At 35.8% G+C, this 20699-nt stretch overlaps 2 protein-coding genes across 2 annotated transcripts; one reads left to right on the forward strand and one right to left on the reverse strand.

Moving 5' to 3' along the window:
* On the reverse strand, positions 1-12313 carry NTRC (NADPH-dependent thioredoxin reductase C). The gene is made up of 10 exons (XM_059606399.2): positions 12039-12313; positions 11709-11916; positions 11467-11572; positions 10269-10534; positions 3674-3953; positions 3016-3123; positions 1858-1944; positions 1616-1720; positions 826-956; positions 1-238 (listed from the first exon to the last, which is right to left on the reverse strand). Exons 1-10 carry the CDS (start codon positions 12277-12279, stop codon positions 178-180), a joined length of 1593 nt encoding a protein of 530 aa, XP_059462382.2. The 5' UTR covers positions 12280-12313; the 3' UTR covers positions 1-177.
* A 6042-nt stretch (positions 12314-18355) lies between these two features.
* HSFB3 (heat shock transcription factor B3) lies at positions 18356-20699 on the forward strand. The gene is made up of 2 exons (XM_059571966.2): positions 18356-18819; positions 19921-20699. The coding sequence occupies exons 1-2, from the start codon at positions 18583-18585 to the stop codon at positions 20392-20394; spliced, it is 711 nt and encodes a 236-aa protein (XP_059427949.1). The 5' UTR covers positions 18356-18582; the 3' UTR covers positions 20395-20699.

The raw sequence follows: 20699 nt of genomic DNA on the forward strand, positions 1-20699 counted from the left end.
GGAAATTTAAAACCCATACCAATGAATTGATAGCTCGGCTTGTATAATGTAGAGTGCAGTTGATCAATATGAGATTTCACTGTAAAAATTGATGGCATTATTCAACTAGACTGTTTGGGAGGAACAAAATTGGATCACAAAATGAGGGCATCACCCTAAAAAGTCTTCAAAACATTCTCATTTATTTTCTTCAATGAATTCTTTGTACTCTCTCTTCATTTTCACCCCGGACACCGTCCTGCATAGCCAGAAAAGAACAATCACTAAAATTGAAAAAGTAAGCTTTCTAGACTTGAATTTGACCGTTTATTTAAATTTTTATTTCCTGTCTTCTGTTTCTGTTCCCAAGACGAATACATTAAAAAACATGTCAAAACATAAAACACAAAAAAAAAAAAAACAAACAAACAAACAGTATTCACTTTTACGTCATTTCAGAACATTTTTTCAAACAACAAACAAAAGACACTCCCCAAACATATTAACTAACATACCCGAAATCATTCAACCACTAAAAAACAAGATAGAGAAAAAGAACATTCTTTGTGGAGGATAAGATATGCAAAACTAAAATAAAATTTTATATTCTTAATTATGCTAAGACTTATATGGCAACATGTCATATGGATATGCCATAATGTTGAATAGCAAAGCACCTACTTTCCAACGAAAAATTGCTCATCACAACTAGTTTATGTCAGTCATATTATACAAAAATACATGTGGATAAAGAACAAAGAGTCTAAGAGACAAAATAAACAGCAATAAAAATTCAATAACGCACATGTAGCACTAAGAAGCGCGAAAGGACTAAATATAACCAACCTGATCATTTCCTTATTTTTGAAAAACTGCACACATGGTGTACCCATAATTCCAGCTGCTTCTGCAATTTCTGGATCTTCCTCGATATCAATTTCAACAAAATGTACATTTTGATCAAATTCATCTATCACCTATCATCACAAGTTAAGAAAGAGTTTACCAGTCTTAATTAAACATTCAACAACAACAACAACAACAAAAAAAAAAAAAAAAAAAAAAAAAACCTTAGATATAATAAAGCAAGAATCATTAAACAATAGCCACAGATATAATAAAGCATGAATCATTAAAGATGACACACAGAAAATGCAATGGGATTTGTATTAAGTCCAACATATGAAACAAGTAAATTTCTTTTAAACTGTCATCTCTTTTATTAACAGACTGTCATATTCAACATGCTTCATGCATGTTAAGATTTTATACAACATAATGAATTTCTTTTAAGTTTTACAAGAAGTTTCCGAAGAATTGTTTTTATCATGCATCTTTTGTGAATTGTATGGAAAAATACGGGAAGAGAGAGTGTGACTAGATTAATTCAATCGTAGCCCTCTCAACCCCTTCATATAGATTTGATCAAGTGGTACAATAACAAAGAGTCCTTTAATAGCTCACTAACAAACTCTTAACAACTTACTAAACTAACTAATTCTACAAACATCTTCAAACAAAATATAAATCCACATTAAAAAAAATCATGTGTAAAAGATCATAGTACCAATGAGAACTTAACTAGCATTGAGATTTAAATATCATGCAACAGCAAAACAAATTTAAAATAATGTACCTTACTAAGAATTGGCTTCAACGTCCTACACGGACCACATGTTGGTGCAGTATATAGTACACATATAAGCCTTGGACTTTCATGGTACAATTTTCGTAATGCATACTGGAGGAAAAAAAAAATAGTAACCGTTGTATTAACTTACACAGAAAATCCCAAAACAGGAAAATTAATTTGGGTGAAATGTCACTAGCATAAAAATTGATCATATCCAAGCTAGCATTTGGAGAAATAACTCGTACCTGGCCCTTATGCTTTGTAAGTGTAATGTCAAAACCCTCTCGAACATCTCTGTCCGTGATTTCCTTCTTGACTTCCTCAACTGGCGGCTGTCACAAGTAAATCGATGAACATTGAATTTTGTGAGGGACCATGTCATAGGCCTAAAAAATTATGTGACGATAGACTATTACCATCCAAATTCAAGACTTACTCTTTAAAACTAAAAGTAATCAGTTCGTTTTACACTTACAAGGAGCCAATAAGCTCTGCTCAAATGGCAATTTCTCATCCCATAAGAATGGGATGAAGGGTGAAATCATGGATTCAAATAGATAGTTTTGTAATTTGCCAATAATAAGAATAAAAGGAAATCCAAGAATTACTGCAATGTAGGACAAACCAAATCTAACAAAAACGTAAGAATCTAAAGCCTTGCTCTATAAATGAGTAAACTTTTTATTTTCTTCTCTTCTTTTTTTTCCATTTTTTTTTTAAATAATAATAATAATAATAAGTAATTGGATGAGAAACTTGTCTCAAAGATCTCGATTGTAGATGCATTATACTATATATTGTACATGGTTTCATCATTAATATTAGATCAAGAAAATGGTTGGTCCAGTCTATTGTTTTTGTGCCTATTTCACCTCCGGGACTTGGTTAACATGTATAAACTTTATAACTTCATAGCATACAGACGGATAGGCAATTTACTATTTTTAAAGGCAGCAACTTCATAACCTTGACAATTTATATTTCTGATAATAGTTTAGCATACACTTTGTTGCTTCTATGAGTCAAGAAGCACAAAGAGATCAACAAGGCAGTCTGTGGACTTTATTGCTCTCCGCGGCATCCCTCATGGTAACAATGTTATGGGGGTGTGCAGCAATAAATTTGTACATCTACTATATGACCATTAACTAAAACATGTCTATGGTTAACTAATTATGGGCAGCCGAACTTGATCACTAGGTCAACCAATATTCGCCAGGAAAACTGATAAATTAGGATCAATAATTACAAGCACTAACTTTATTATCACATATAAACTAATTGACCATGCTATGTTCAACTCTCTGTGTTGGAAACAACAGCTTTCCAATGCATGGGGACGATAAGCACATGAATCTACATAGAGACAAGTAGGATTGATGAAGTTGGACTCCCTTGAATACCTGGTGAAACTCAACAAGGAGATCTTTGCTTGCAAGATATCTCTCGACTGATAAAGCAGCAATGCATCCAGATCCAGCAGCAGTTACTGCTTGCCTCCATTCATGGTCCTATTAGGATAACAAGAACTAGAGTTACAAGATTGTCAACAATGATTATGATTCCCAAACATAAGGTTATCCAGATCAGAAGATGGGATTGAAGTTAACAGAAAAATAACTATCTTGTAATTGAACTTGAGAAGTGAATGTGCTTGCTACTTATCAATAAATTCAAATTCTTTCTGTTGTTTTACAAGCATTAAAAGAAAGATTTCGCTTGCAATTGCTAAGATTCACAACTTCAAATACAACTATAACAGAAACTAAAACCTATGCCTTGAGCCTTCTCATCCATCTCTAAATGTGCCATGCCAAGAAACTGATTAGATGACATTCATCACTTCCACCAAATTTATACAAGATATTTCAACTAATTCACAGAATATCCTTGAATATATCCGAATTCCTCATATATCCAACAAGCAATAATTACTAGTAGAACTGTAGCAATAATTGGGCCGCAGTGTTGAATCAGTATCTGGGAGGCACAATAAATCTTGCCAGGTCCTGGACCAACCAAAAACTGAGGAGATAAAAATGATAATTCGGAGAGGATTACCTGTACGTCTCCAGCAGCAAAAACACCTTCAACTGAAGTTCTTGCACTACCCTCTTCAACCAACACATAGCCCGAGCTGTCAAGCTTAACTTGACCTTCCAACAACTGGCTATTCGGCGAATGACCTATACCATAGAATAACCCTTTTGCTTCAAGCACAGATTCCTCCCCAGTATCAACTTTTCGAACTAAAACTCCAGACATCTGGCCTTTTGTATTGCTAACAACATCCAAAGTCTCTGTATTGAAGTGCACGGTGACATTTGGATTGTTGTACACTCTGAAACATTCGCGATAATCAACCTGTTAAACAAACATTCAGGGAGTTGAAAACTCACATACAAGTTGCTCATTAGTATATAATTCACCATCAACAAAGCAGCCAGCAGAAAAAAAGAAAAGAAAAAACCCACAACAAACAGAATTTTTTGCCACCACTTAACAATTGACAGCGGCCTGTAATTGGATAACAAAAAAGATTAGCATCAAAAGCTCCACAAGACCTAATGTTTAAACATTGGCATAGTTAAGATTTGACATATTTTCAAGTGGTTCTCACTAGACAATTGCAATGGAGAAAAATTATAAAATGTTTATTGAGGGGAAAAAGCTGTTGTGATGAGCATCAGACCATGCAAGAAACGTTGGTAAAACCAAGATTACTTTGCCACGCGTTATATCGCTACTACCATCTGCAATATGTTCCATTAAGTTGGGGCTAAAATCAATCCTGTCAACGGGGCACAAATTTAGGGGAGACATACTATAATGTAATTGCCGTTATTTGATGCCCCCTACCACCACATACGTTCAAAAATTAGCTGGTACTTGCAACTAAAACTGTTCATGAACTACACAAGGGTCAGCATTGTTCATGAAGTCATAATTACTTGTGCACGTCAGGGTTATAACATTTTATCTATACTGGCAAGGGCTAAATGAAGAGTAGCCGTAGATTCTAAATATGGCAGCATGTGAGGAGGGTGGAGTTCTGATGAGGTAAATGGGTCGCATGGGGTTCGTCCTTAGAAAAATATCAGGAGGGCTAAAGGTGTTCTCTAGATTCATCAGTTTTGCTGCGGGGAATGGTTTCCAAGATTAGATTTTGGCCTGATGTATGGTGTGGGGACTAGGCCCTTAAGGAAGCGTACCCAGAGTTATTTTGGTATAGCTCACCTTACGGATGATTTTTTTGCTAATCACTTACAGCTCTTCGTGACTCTCATAAGTGGAATGTTACTTTTGGCAAAGCAACGCATGATTGGGAGGTGGATTCCTTCCCGTTCTTCAATTTGTTGTATTCTATCAAGATGAGGTGGGGTGTGGCAGACAACTTGTTTGGACATCACCTTCTACTTACCTTTTTCGAAAGGAAGAGATGCAATTTGGTCCAAGATAGAGGTTTGTGTTAAAAAGCTGTTCCATTCTTGCATATTCTCAAAGAAAAAGATTATATTCTAGAGTAGAAGGGATGCAAAACACTAGAGCTTCATGACTAGGGTTTATTTTATGCGTTTTTGCTTGTTTTATTTTTGTCTTTTTAATGTTTTAGCATAACGGCATTATTGTATTTTCTGTTATTTAGAGTTTCTAAAAGTTTTTCTATAAAAACTAGTTTTAGCTGCCAGACAAGACCGGTAATTTTTTTTGCTGAATAAAATTTCTAAAGAGAAGTTTCCGGCGTTTTTCTACTTTTGGGTATTCTTTTGAATCAACCAATTGTTGATGTCTTTATTCTTGGTATTTTGAATGAATCAATCGGCTTAAAGAAGGATTACACTTCCAGTATTTGTGTGCGGATCAACGGATTCAAGATTGTTTATCATGGGGAAGATGAGGGTGGTCACCCCTTGGTCAGCCTAGATGAGGGGTGGCCACCCTTACAAGAGAGCCACCCCCTATGTGAAGGGATGCCAGCAGCCACCCTTCCTTTCTGTGTCTTTTTTTTTTTTTCTTCTTTAATTTTTAAATTTTTTTGGGGTAGATTTGTAATTTAGATTAGATTGTCACATGTCAATATATCATTATCGTTGATGTGTCTAAGTGGCCACATGGGATTAACTTCAAAAATGCTAACGGAATTATCATTTTTATACAGAAGCAAACCATAGGGACATATTCTATAAAATTCAAACGACAGGGACTGATTTTGCATTTTTTTTTTTTCCCCCTAATTGAAATTTGGGAGTCTTCACCGTAAGTCCTAGAAACTATCAAAAACATACAAAAGCTTGTCAACAATTTTCAAACAGTTAAAGTATTAATTTTTTTTTTGATAAGTAATATTGTTTTTTTTTTATAAGTAAAGATATATTATCAAGGCGCAAAGGGGCGCAACCCTAGTACACAGGGAGTATACAAGAGAGCGACTAAGAGGAAGAAAAAGAAGAAGAGAACATAGAAAGGAAATCAGGGAAGCTTATCACTAAGGGCGCTAGCCATCTAGCGGTCCAAGTGAAAAGGGTATACAAGAAAAAGTGTAGAAGATCCTCAATATTTCTAGACGAATCCTCGAAACATCTAGCATTTCTCTCGATCCAGATGCACCACATAAGGCACAGAGGAACCATCTTCCACACAACAGCGCTACGGGACTTGCCACCCGCCCACCAGGAAGCATACAAACCCCTGACACTCCCAGGCATCACCCAACACAAACCAAACCGAGAGAATACAGCGTTCCACAAGGTACTCGCAACCCCACAATGAAGAAAGAGATGGTCAACTGACTCCCCATCCGATTCGCACATGCAACAACGGTTAATCACAATAATACCTCTCTTCCGAACATTATCCAGGGTTAGAATCTTCCCAAGCGCGGCCGTCCACGCAAAAAAAGCCACTCTCGAAGGAGCCTTGGTACGCCATATGCTCTTCCAAGGGAAAGGGGAATGATCTTTGGAAGCAAGGATTCTAAAATAAGATCTGACCTCAAATTTTCCTTTTCTTGAATCGTTCCACCACATCCTATCCTCCCCTACCCCTCGCATCAAGTGCGAATACAAGAGAGAATAAAAAGAGGCCAAGACCTCCACTTCCCAATCATGAACCCTGTGAATAAAGGAAAAATTCCATTGCACAGAGCCATTTAAACACTCCCTATTATCCGCAATAGACGCATCCTTATTGGTGGCAATATTGAAAAGTCCAGGAAAAGCATCCTTGAGAGACCTGTCACCACACCAGATATCCTCCCAAAACCTGATATTGGACCCAGACCCAGGAACCAATCTAATCTGGCAATGAAACGACCTCCACCCCTTGCTAATGTTCTTCCATAACCCCACCCCGTGCGAACCACTAGGCTCCCTGGATCGCCAACCACCCCAAACCTCGCCATACTTTGCCACTAGAATCTTCCTCCACCAAGCCTCTTTCTCATGAGCAAATCTCCACAACCATTTTCCCAACAACGCCTTGTTCATCAGACGCAAATTCCGGATCCCTAAGCCTCCCTCTGAGATCGGAGAACATACCTTGTTCCAACTAATTAGATGAAACTTAAACTCATCATTAATCCCACCCCATAAGAAATCCCGTTGAATTTTCTCCATACGTTTCGCCACAGATGCAGGGATAGGAAATAGAGACAAAAAATAGGTGGGAAGATTGGATAAGGTGCTCTTGATGAGAGTAACCCTCCCCCCTTTAGACAGATATAGCCGTTTCCATGGGGCCAGCCTTCTAGCATACTTCTCCAACATGTCCTCCCAACTGGCCTTAACCATAAACGGGGCCCCCAACGGGAGACCCAAATACTTCAAAGGCATAGAAGCTGAGCCGCAACCAAGAATGCCTGCCAAAGTGCCTGTATTGTTCATACTACCAACAGGGACCAACACAGATTTAGCCAGATTCACCTTTAACCCTGAAACAGCTTCAAAACAAACGAGTAATGCACCAATGTTTCTAACTTGATTAGGGTCTGCTCCACAAAAAACCAAAGTGTCATCTGCAAAAAGAAGGTGAGAAACAATAACTCGATCCGACTCTCTTCTTCCCACAGAAAAACCCGAGATGAGACCCCTGTTTATCGAGGCATTGATCATCCTGCTAAACGCCTCCATGACTAGAACAAACAAGAAAGGAGAAAGAGGGTCTCCTTGCCTCACGCCCCGTGAGCTATCAAAGAAACCGGAAGAGGATCCATTGATCAAAATCGAGAAGCGCACAGTCGAAATGCAATGTTCAACCCACGAACACCATTTCTCTCCAAAACCGCATCTTCTTAAAACATAAAGAAGAAACTTCCAATTCATATGATCATAAGCCTTTTCCATATCCAACTTGCACACCAAGCCAGGTTCCCCTGATCTGATTCGGCTGTCCAAGCATTCATTGGCAATAAGAACTGAGTCCAAAATTTGCCTACCTTTAACAAAGGCATTCTGCGGCTTAGAGATAACCCTATCCATCACTTCCTTCAATCTGTTGGCTAAGACCTTTGCAACAATCTTGTATGTCCCTCCCACAAGACTAATCGGACGAAAATCCCTAATATCGGAAGCTCCATTGGTCTTCGGAATAAGGGAGATAAACGTAGCATTGAGGCTTTTTTCAAATTTACCTCGCTCATGGAACTCTGCAAAAACCGCCATAATGTCCTCCTTAATCACCCCCCAGCAATCCTGGAAAAACGCCATAGAAAAGCCATCCGGGCCCGGCGCCTTGTCCCTATCCATACCTTTCACCACCTCCCACACCTCCCTTTCCTCAAAAGGAGCTTCCAACCTAGAGGCCTCTCCAACATTCAACATATCAAAATCAAGATCATCTAGCCTCGGTCTCCAGCTGAGACTCTCAGAGAAAAGGGACTCATAAAAGTTGGTAATGTGATTGCATTAGCAATAAGTAATATTGTATATATCAAAAAAGCGCAATGTGCCTCTAGGTACACAAAGAGTATACATAGGTAACCCAACTTTAAACCCAAAGACAAAACCCAAGAAGACCCAACCCAAAAACCCAACAAGTAGCCACAGCCAAACGGTAAAACCAAAGAAAAAGACCCAAAGACTAAAGCCCACACTAGCCCAACACCAGCCCTAAAAACCCAAAACCCCTAATGCACCTCTGGAGAAAAGGAAAGTGCGTTTTTTGTCCCAACACAACCCCGCCGGCGCTAACACCTCTCTGGAGAAAGTCTCCCTCTAGCCTCATAATTGATGGGGCATTCTAAATTCTTGAGTTCCCTCTTCTGTTTTACTTTTGGGGTATAGGGTTCCTGCTCCTCTTCAATATTCGAAAAAAGATTCAAAAGACTTTTCTCGTAACCTCCTTCCCACAAGACAAACCCATAATGGAGGCGAATTTCACCGCATCTTGTACCACCTCCGAATAGTTCTCCACCCCCTTCTCCGCAGTTTCCGCCACAACCTCGGCAAACAATTCCTTGTTCTTATGCAACTGCTGAGCAATCTTCTCCTTCACTCTCCGAGTATACCCTATTTGAGATTTGGATCTAGAGGAGTAAATGTTAAAAGTATTAATTGAATTTGCCTCTTCCTATTAACTTAAGTTTTTTGGACAAATTGTGATTTAACAAGGTATCAAAGCTAGAGGTCATAAGTTCGAACCTGACTCCATCAATTCACCCACATTTTAATTAAATATTCCACGTGTTTGACTTCACCTATTAAAAGAAAGTTTGAGCCCACACATGAAGGTGAGTGTTAAAGTATTAATTACATTTGCCTCTTCTTATTATCTTAAGTTTTTGGGACAAGTGGTGATTTAACACACACACCATCAAACAAACTTTTTTTTTTTTTGATAAGTAAACATTCAAGAGAAAAAACTTTTTTTTTTTTTGATAAGTAACATTCAAGAGAAAAAACTTTCACAAAACTGCTTCCGAAAGTTTACATTTACAACAAACCATTTATCACAAAACGCAAAAAATGTTTTTAAAAATATTTCAAGTTAATAAAAAGTTGGGAACCTTCACCATAAGTCCTAGAAACTATCGAGCTTGTCAGCCATTTTCAAACCATCAAACAAACAACATTCAAGAGAAAAAAACATTAATCTCTTTCATTTACAACAAACCATTTTATCACAAAACTGCTTGTCCTCATCCACTATGTTTTGCTTGTAAGAGAAAGAAAGGTAATAATCTTTACAAGCCAATCAGATAAAATACAAAGAATAACAACACAATAGAGTGAAAAACATGCATGCTGGCAAACAAAAGGAACCTATGGTGAGAAATGAAGAGAACATAATGGAACAAAAAGTACAGGTAGGTGCCATGGGAATTCCTGAGGAGCACATGGGAGAAGTAAAGAAAGAGAATAACAGAACAAAAATAGATTAAAATCTAAAATAAATACGTCAAAACTAAACTACAAATAATAGATAAATAAGTATCGAGGAAAATGACGATGATATTCTTTGAGATAATGACAAGTTTCACTTAAGAGTATCTCTGATATGAAATACGGAATGAGAATGAGATTGAGTGGAACAATCAACAACTTCAATCAAATATTCATAATAAGCAATTTACAATGACAGATCATACTTGTGTTACACAGAAGGGATGCAATCATAACTTCAAAAGAACAACATTAAAGAAAGGGCCACTAGAATTCACCTATCTTGCATTGCTTTGGAAGCCTTTAGTTGGTCCCTACGTACAAGTAAATGAACATGGCGAGCATATTTAGTTAGGTATAGTGCTTCCTCTGTAGCTGTATCACCCCCTCCAACAACAGCCAGAACTTGCCCCTTAAACAACGGTGATGCTCCATCACAAATAGCACAAGCACTAATTCCCCTACTCCAAAATTCTTCTTCGCGGGGTAAGCTAAGCTTTTTTGCAGTAGCTCCTGTGGCATAAATGATACTGTGGCACTTAACCTGAAACATAAACATAAGCAAAAGAACTTCACAAAACTGACGCAAACAGACTTCTCAATAGCCAAGAAATGAAGATTGAATTACAGCCTACACTCATAACATACAGGCTATTAGCAATGACATAAGGGGGGATATGTGGCCATTGTTTACAATGGCAATAATATATTTATAATATGTACGGCAAAATTTAAAGCTTGCTCTTCATTTTTTCTCTTATTACTTGTGATAATATCAATTCTGAATCCCAGCAACTATGACTAACTTTTTGAATAAAAAGTACCATTTAACAAGTTTTGAAACTAAAAGCTCTGTTAAGCTAAGTTAAACAAGACTACTAGACCCTACTGGAAATTAGATATAAGAGAGAAGTAAAATTCTTTTTCTTTTTTTTTTCGGCTTAGTGACTTACACACACACACACAACGAGACCCAAACCTCCCAACCTCACCCACCACATATATATGGCGGGTACCATTTGGCCAAAAGGCCATTGGCAAAAGAACCATAAAGTTCAATGACCACATATTCACATCAGATGTATGTTTTATAACTGTACCATAAATATACATTATTCAATACCGTTTTCTGAAAATGTAGATATCCCTGTCTATGTATATACGGCATTGACAAGTACAAGTTGTGTTTATACTCATTCCCCATCAATGGAATGGCTCTATCTTTTACTATGAACAACTGAACAAGACATTATAAGTGATCAGTTGACACTTGGTTTCCATAGAAACTGCTGGAATCACATCCATCGAGCAAATCAAACCCCATTTGTTTCCGACACATAGAAGTCATCTCTGGGCAGATCCAAAGAACTAGTTTAAATCAAGTTTGAATATTTTTATACAATTTGGAATTTCAATAGTAATTATGCGATTAATCTAACAGATATAAAATGAGCAGCTGCAAAAATAATATATCACCTTACGTTCACTACTTTGCACGGTAAAAGGACTGCTTTTTACGTCAATAAATTCCACATCTTCCTGGAACAATTCTGCTCCCCAACGCTCAGCTTGCCGTCGCATCCTAAAATACCCAATATCAAAATTCTATTCTACAATTCTAGTTGAAATTGCATCTTCCTATAATTAATAACAAAATATGTAAAAAAAAATTAAAAATTTAAAAAAAGTTTGATACCATATAATTCTCCTTTTTTTACCTGTCCATCAAATCTGGACCGGTAATTCCATCAGGAAACCCTGGAAAATTCTCCACTTCAGTGGTAGTCATCAACTGTCCCCCAGGAACACCGCCTACTTGATATCCCTCAAACACTAAAGGCTTCAAATTGGCACGAGCTGCGTATATTGCCGCCGTGTATCCAGCAGGACCCGAACCTATGATAACCACATTCTCAATATCTTTCGCTGCAAAAAGAAGCAAAATGCTTGATTATTCCCCATATTTTATTAGCCATACGTGCATACATATCAAGTAACAACTAGCATACACATACATACATACATACATAAGGGTGTGTGAGTGTTACCTGGAGAGGCTGGGAGGTCGGTCGAGGAGGCTCGGACAGTGAGAAGGGGAGGACGAGTACGGGAAGAGTGGAAACGGAGGGCGCGTCGGCGAGAGGACCAGGTGTTGAGGAGGATGAGGCTGTGTCTGTGTGGAGGAGGAAGAGCGTTGGAGAGAGTGGTGGGGGAGAGCGTAGCGGACATTGGGCTGACTCGGTGAGTCGGCGCGGAGGCTCCGATTCCTATCTTCGCGTTCCAACCCATTCGCTTCAGACCATACAATGGACTTGCCGTTGAAGAGGCATTCCTGTTTTTTTGTTTTTTTTTTTTAATTTTTTGTTTGTTGACGTGCGCACACGCACTGGAGAGTTAGATATACTCGCAGGAGTAAAGAAAGATGTTCTACTCGCTGGGATTATTTTCTAACAGATAATTATGTGTGCTAATTGAGTTGTAGCTTTCCTAATGAGTTTTATTTTTATTTTTTATTTTTATAAGTATTGGGATAGAGTTTTCCTTCGACCTAATTAGGTGAAGGAACTTAATTACTTCAAAAGGAATTTTCTAAAAATTCCTTCAAACATACTTTTGTTTTTAATGCTCTCACAAGTTTAAGGGACATGTACTAAATGACAATTATTTTTTAACGGAAATTTGAGAATTTCATTGATTAAAGATCACGAGTATAAATCTCTTACAGAGCAGAACAAAAAATTCTTACAGCACAAAACATAAAATTTTACAAAATCATAGATACAAACAAAAATTTTTACAATCAAGTGTTATCTATAACTTCAATCTTTCGCTAACTCATGTATAAATACAGTTAAAGAGTAGATCTGCTCCGAGCATACTAGGTCTAAGACATGAGTAGTTAAATTTCCTAACAAGATTTATTTAAACTGGCCATGAGAGATAACCCCTCACACCAAACTATTTAGGCCGTGAGAAATAACCCATCATACTTAAATATTCATCCTCGCTCATGAGGGCAAATCTAGAGATAATAAATATCTTATTCAAAACAAAAAACGCAAACAAACAACTATCAAGCAGGAGCAACGACCGGAAAGGAAATGAACGGCACAACGCGGCGAAAGGTGGATAAACGTATAGCTGAGAGGCCGAAGTTGCTGGTCTTGACAAAAAACACCTACAAACATAAAATTAAAAAATTAAAAATTAAAAAAAAAAAAAAAAAAAAAAAAGAAGGGTGAGGGGGAGGGTAAGAGCGGGGAGAAGAACCCTCCTCCTCTCAAATTTGTCTTTTTACACATAGTGGAGAGACCGAAGTTGCTGATCTTGATAGAAAACACCTACAAACATAAAGAAGAAAAAAATAAAATAAAATAAAATAAAACAAGGGGAGGGGGAGGGTAAGAGCTCCTCCTCTCAAATCTGTCTTTTTATTAAATTTTATAAATTGAGTTTGAAAGAAGTTCAACTAACTCAAATTAGAGAAAATTTTTGTTCTTGGTAATGTAATTTAATTATTCATAATAATTTTTATTTGTTTCCATTTTGTCCTTAGTAATAAAAACAGGAAAGGTCAAGTTTGTCACAAGCTTTAAATAATTTAAATTTAATTCCTTCACAACAAGAGTTAAATTTTTTGTTTTTTTTTTGCACTTTTTTTAAAGTGGAATGTTAGGTGCTTTCATAGTGTTATTTTAGTGTTCTTCTCATCCTAGGTGAAATATTATTATTTTTTTAAATAAAGTGGGAGAAATAAGACAAGTTTCGTTTTTTGTTTTTTTTTTGTTTTTGTTTTTTAATTAATATTCACCTAGGAGTAGGAAAATACTAGAAAAACACTTAACATTTTTCTTTTTAAATTATTAACTTTTTTAATATTGTTTATTTAAATTGTAACCAACACTCTTTTAAGTTTCGACAATGACTCAATGAGTAACGTCAAGGGCAGACCCAGGTGAAGGTTTGGGAGGGGGTTGTGCCTCCCCCTAAAAGTTTTAAGACTTTCCCCTAATTTTATTTTATTTTATTTTTAAATATACCCCTAAAAACATTTTTTTTTACCCTTGATTATTTTTTTTAATTATTTTTTTAATTTTGCCCACCACAAACCTAAAAGTCTAGTTCTACCCTTGAGTAATATTACTATTTACACTTATTCTGTATCGATGGATTTAGCATGCTTTAAGTGACTGACATAAAAAATTACTTAAAATACGTTATATCCGTCCAATGTAATAAATAAATATAAATAATTACATTACTTTTGCAATATCTTTCACCTCAATTTCATGATAGTTTTCAATTATTTGTGCTCGTTTCACATTAAGATTTATATATACTATTTGCAATGTATATAAAACTTTTTCTTCAAAATTTTGGAGCTACAAATGTTCGATAATTACCATCAAAATTTGATGAATTAGGACAAAAATATATGTAACTTTAGCATTGAAGCCTAGAAAACTAAATATAATTGTGGAAAGCAAAGTTTATTAAAAAAATATGTTTCTACTTTTTTTTATAAATAAAAAATAAAATCATTATTATTGAATTTGTTGTTATGCCATTTAAAAATGAAGAATGTTAAGCTTACAAATAAATTTTATAGAAAAAAATTTACAAAGTAATGTGGCAGAACATGATTAGATATAAAATAAGTTTAAATTTTGAAAAAACTTAATCATGTTGTGGGATATTAGTTTGTAAAAATTTTTCTATTAAATTTATTTGTAAGCCTCACATTCCTCTTAAAAAATAAAGAAAAAAAGAAAAAAAACAAAAACCAAAAAAATTAAGGAAGCGAGTAGACCTGTGAAGGTGTAGACGGGCGAGTAGCGACGCCATGCATCTTCTATCTATAGGTCCATCATATGACATCGACCTCGATGATCGCAAAGCCTGTAAAAATTGTAATCTTGAAATATGCACCGTCGATTTTGGGATTTCATTGATGGACGGCTGTCAGCTAGTTCCACCTGGCCTAGAGCTTCTGTATCCAGTTCCAGCATACGTAATCTGCTGCATCTTTTGTTCACCAATGACCTCGTGCCACGTAACAACTTATCTTAGTTTTCATGTGGTGCATTGGTGATCGATTGGAATTTACTACGTGGAAGGTGTAAAATATCTCTCATAGTCTCATAGCCGTACGATGATAGGAATAAGGAAACTGAATATTATTTAGGCCTTCACCCAAAAGAAAAAAGAAAATTGTCAGGCCCATAGGCCCATTTCCTACACAATCGTCCAAATCTTAGCTTATTTGGGCCAACAGACTTTGAGTTAAGCTTGGAAGCCAGGCCTATATGCTTAGCCCAACTCAAAACTTGAGCTCAAACGACAAACAACATGTTGTTTGGTAACGTGTTTGTATAAATATTTTCTCTTTTTAAAAATAAAAATACTTTCTTTGTTTTTTTGGAATAAGTTACCAACGAAATACTTTTTTAAATAATAAAATATAAAATAGTGTTAGAAATAAAGTACAAAATACTTTTCAAAAAACATTTCTAAAAGTATGTGTATTTTTTATAAGCCTATAATCACCCCCACCGGAGGAGAGGGGTGGTCATACCTGGCAGTCACCGGCCCAACCACCCCCAACAAAATAGAGTAAAAGGGTGGTTGCATGGCCATGCCTTTTATTTTCTTTTCCATTTTAGAAACACTTTTTAGATATTTTTTAATTTTTAAACAATGCTAAAGCCTAAAACACACTTTTTCAAAAAGTTTACCAAACAATTTTCTTTTATAACCCCATAAATAATACTTTTTGAATGTGAATATCCCACCAAAAATCATTTTCAACTTTCCATCACATTAACTATTTGGGTCTAATTAAATAGAAAAAAAAAAATAGAAAAAATAGGAATAAACGTTATAATAGACCAAATAGATCTCTAAGAATATTTAAAAAGAGCTTAAGTACTACGCTATCCTAGCTGATGATCAAAGTTATGCATGTTTTATATGTAATAACATGCTTATAAGCCATGTTCGGAGTTGAAATGCATTCTAGAAACTCATAACCTCGTCGTTTTAGTTGAATTTAGATCGCAATCGAGGCATGCATGCCAAATAAACAAATATTAAAAAAAATGCAATGAATTCGGTACCCTCCATAAATATAAAAATAAAAAATAAAAAAGCCGAGGTTTGTCTCATCTCTAAGTGACATTTCAACCACCGATTATTAGTTATTCCATTTTTAGCCCTAAATTAGGTTGATTTGTTTCATACTTAGACACGACTTGAGAACTCGATGCAAATTCAAAATAAAATTAGCGAATTAAAGTTAAGAGATTTAATCTGTTTAGTTAAATAAATTATATTAAAATTGACCTATATAATTTTATATTGCTATCGGAGTAAGACCCAAATAGGCGCATAAACAGAAATTGCTACCGCACTTTTCGCACCATCATTATTTCGCGGGATCCCAGTGGGAAAACAATCCCATGGTTGGTGAGGAGGCTTAGAGAGGACAAAAGCAGCTGACAATTGGAATTAGAAAATGTAGAAGAAAGAAAGGGTTCTAATTAAATCAAGTCAAGAAAGCTCAGCTGCCCAACCAGAACTCCTTCGTACGTGTCCAAATGCCCTGCATTTCTTCCACCCCCCCATTCATTACAGCACGTGCGATGCACGCTCTCATCGCTAATCGAGGGAGCATATATATGGGTCCCACGTAAATATTCACCCCGGAAGAGCTAGAAGCATTTGGTCAACCAAACTTAGTCTAAGAGATTGGCTATGATGAGGGTTGTGTCAGAACTTTACAGCAAATTACTGCATCCGGAGCCCTCATATGCTGACCAAAATGTTCATAGTTTGGTCAATAGTGCAACTCTTTTGGGAATTATAGGTGTTGTTCGGTACAATTCTTCAAATAAATAGTAATTTAACAGAGTATTAGAGTTGAAAATTTTGATTCTGTTATTCACCCGTGTCTCTAATCTCGATGAATTGAGATTCTCGAGAATTTGTTGTCCAAATTGTAATCAAGAGATCGAATTTATATAAAATTTATTTATCCAAATAAATTTTAAGATGTCAAACTATCTACTTGGACAGACAAATGAATCAATATGCTCAATTGTCTTGTTTGTCTTTTTGAATGAAGTGGTGGTGTAGTTATCACACGCGCTTAACTGGTAAGTGAGAGTAAATACTTTATAATGAGAGATTTTGGGCATGGAAATGATGGAATAGCACAGAAAGTCAAAGAAGTCGCTGTTCTAATGGAAAACTAAGAAAAAAGAAGAAGAGGGTTTTGTGATGGAGAATTGAAGAAATCAAAATTCAACAATGGAAGAAATTGGCACGTTGGATTGGGATTTGAGGCAACAAAGAATGTTGAAAGAAGGGCAGACCTGAAGGACTTTAACAAACATTACTTTATTTTTATAGTAGAAAAATATTACAATTGGAGATAATTAAGCCCACACGTGTCTGTCGATCTTGACCGTTTATCCAAACGGTTGGACCCATAAGATAGATGTGATACATGGGTTTTTCGTGAAATTGTTTTGATATGATTAGACAATTATCAATGCATGATTGTTTTTACACCTAGCTATATGCATGCATGCTGCTCAAGATTCCATCGACATCCACCATTTGACCCAACAATATAACCATTTCATATATATATATATATATATATATATATATATATATATATAATGTTTTGTCGAGTTGTGCATTTCTATATATATATATATGCTAGATTAACTAGAAGTATTTGAAATTTGGAATATATAGGATTCTATTGGTTTCAGTTTTTACGGTTTAAATTTTATTTTGTTATATTAAACAGTGTACATGATACCACGTCAATTAAAAGATTTAAATAGCATGGCAAGATATTCACCTATGTGATAACATATATATCATTAGATTTGTAAAACATAATCTGACCCATAAAATGATAAGAATATGACTCAGTCATAAACTTACGAGACTGTAATGCATGTGGATAAGGATTCACAACATTTACGTGCCTAAATTGCTAATAATCTAGACAAATAATGTGAAATATCTTAATGAATCTCATATATCGTCTTTCACATTAATTACCAGATAATTATTGTAGAACCCAGTCCATTGAATGTGATATGTTGTTAATTGACCGGTCAAAATCACGACCCTAGCCATGGATCAGTATTTGAAGGTCTAAATAACAACATGATCGTATGGTGGACGGTGTCCATTCTTAAGTAAGAATACTTCTGGATGCACAGTATCCTTCCAAGACAAAAATGATGTACATAGTATAAATAATAATATGCATGAGCATGAATTTTCTCACTATAAAGAAGTGGTAGGGTTAGTACATACGTTTCAACCATTACCTTTAATTTCTTTCAGAAGGAAGATTGAGAGAGAGAGGGAGAGAGAGAAGAGAGAAGAAGAGGCCCTTGCATTTCTCATGAACTGTGGAGTCGTGTTGGGTTTCTATTGTTGGGGTTGGGAGTTCTTAACTGCCCTTCTTCTCTTCTCCTCTTATCATCCATAATCTTCTTCTTCTTCCTCTTCCTCTTCCTCTTCTGGTAAGAAACTTCTCTCTATCTCTTTTTCTCTCAAGAAAATATGGAGGGTGTGTGTGAAAAGGGTTTGTTGGAATATGTGAGGAAGTCAAGCCCGCCACCTTTCTTGCTGAAGACGTACATGATGGTGGAGGATCCAGCCACCGACGACGTGATATCGTGGAATGCAGAGGGGACTGCGTTCGTGGTGTGGCAGCCGGCGGAGTTCGCCCGGGATCTCCTCCCAACACTTTTCAAGCATAGCAACTTCTCTAGCTTTATCCGGCAGCTCAATACCTATGTACGTTTAACTAATTAATAACCCCACCACTCTTCCAATATATATACTCCTTTTTTAATTATCTCTCAAAACCCTAATTTCAAATCTCCATCTCATCATGTACATCAACACAAAACCACAAAAAAAAAAAAAAAAACAAAACAAAATTCTCTATATTTTGGGCAGTTGATCACTGAGTGCTTAGTTTTCTTGTTCATAAAAATTATTTTTTATGAATAATTTTATTTATTTATTCCTTTTCTTTGGACAAATTAACCATGAAAATTCATGGGCTAGCTTTTTGGAGGAGGCTAAAAACAAAAGACATTTTAGATCTTAGATGATGATCATGGAATTCCTGTTCAACTTTTTTGATTAATATTGTTTATTTATTCTTGACAACTTCATTTATCATTTTGGGTTAGAATTTAATGGAATAGCGTGAGTGGGTTAAAAGTTAAAACCAAGCTTTTGGTATCATACCATGAGGTTTTTAACTTAATTTTAATTATCACCTGGGTTAGGTGGCATCCCACTGTAGGACAGCTGGAATAATATTATGAGCTCCTGCTGGGTCAAAATTGGAAATAATTAATTAATTGACCATTAAGCCGAATAAAAGAAAAGTCAAGGCTCAAACCTTAGATTAATAAATTGCTTGTGAAATTTAATTTCGACTATATATATATATATATCTTGTTTCTATTTCACTTCCTATTTCCAGCGTGGCCAAGTTGGATATTAGTCAAGACTCGAGAAGAGTCAAGAACAGGCTAGTAAAATATTATAAACGACAAGCCTATAATTCCAACGTAGGCTGTAAACGATAATATTAACTAAGGAAACATATATGTTTGGAATTCTTATAACATTAATTAAAATATCGTAGCATCCTTCAGCTTAAGGCCCACTTTTCTACTACTTTACTTTAATTTAATTGTTTTTGTATTTACTATTCCTACCAATACTTGGACAAACTTCTCTTTTAAATTGGGTTTCAAGAAATTATTGCAAACTTACTCTATTAAAAATTCCTGCAACATTTTGTAATAGGTTGTCTCACAGAATATTGTTGACTTCTTAGTATACAACTTACGTTCTTGTATTATGATGCATGCATAGGGTTTTCGAAAAGTTGCAACAAACCGGTGGGAGTTCTGCAATGAAATGTTCAGAAAGGGTGAAAAAGAGTCGCTATGTAAAATTCGTCGTAGAAAAGCATGGGCTAACAAGCAACAAGCGGCGGCGGCAGCGGTGGTACCACAAGAGTTTGATGAAGATCAAAGGTCATCGTCAATGTCATCGTCGTCAGGTTATGGTAGCCTTATTGATGAAAACAAACGTCTCAAGAAAGAGAACGGGGTCTTGAATTCCGAGCTCACGAGCATGAAAAGGAAGTGTAAGGAGCTTCTTGATTTGGTGGCTAAGAACGCACTTTCGGATAAAGAAGAGGAAGATGAAAGGCCAAAGTTGTTTGGAGTGAGATTGGAAGTTCAAGGAGAGAGGGAGATGAAGAGAAGGAGGGCAGAGATTCGTGAAAGTGCAAGCATTTTACTATCTCAACCCTACAAACAAGTTTCATGCAGTCTAATCTAAGTAGTTAGCTACTTCAAAAGTTTAGTGGCTTACTATGCATGTACTACACCGCCGATGAACGAATAAGTGTGTTAAAATATTAATTAAATTATGAAATCAACCATCTCTATCAGCTTAAGCTTTTAGAATAAGAAAAAAAAATGTGATTTAACAATGTGAAAATAGTTTAAGGAATATATGTAAATTGTTATATGTACTCCTAGAAATTAAGGTGATAAAACAGGTACAAGCCTGTTAAACTTGTACAAGTATGCATCAATGCGATGTGTCTCTCCTTTGATGATAAATTAGATAATTTACTTTTC

The sequence above is a fragment of the Corylus avellana genome, chromosome 10 (genome assembly GCF_965113065.1).
Source record: "Corylus avellana chromosome 10, dhCorAvel1.hap1.2, whole genome shotgun sequence".
NCBI lineage: Eukaryota > Viridiplantae > Streptophyta > Magnoliopsida > Fagales > Betulaceae > Corylus > Corylus avellana.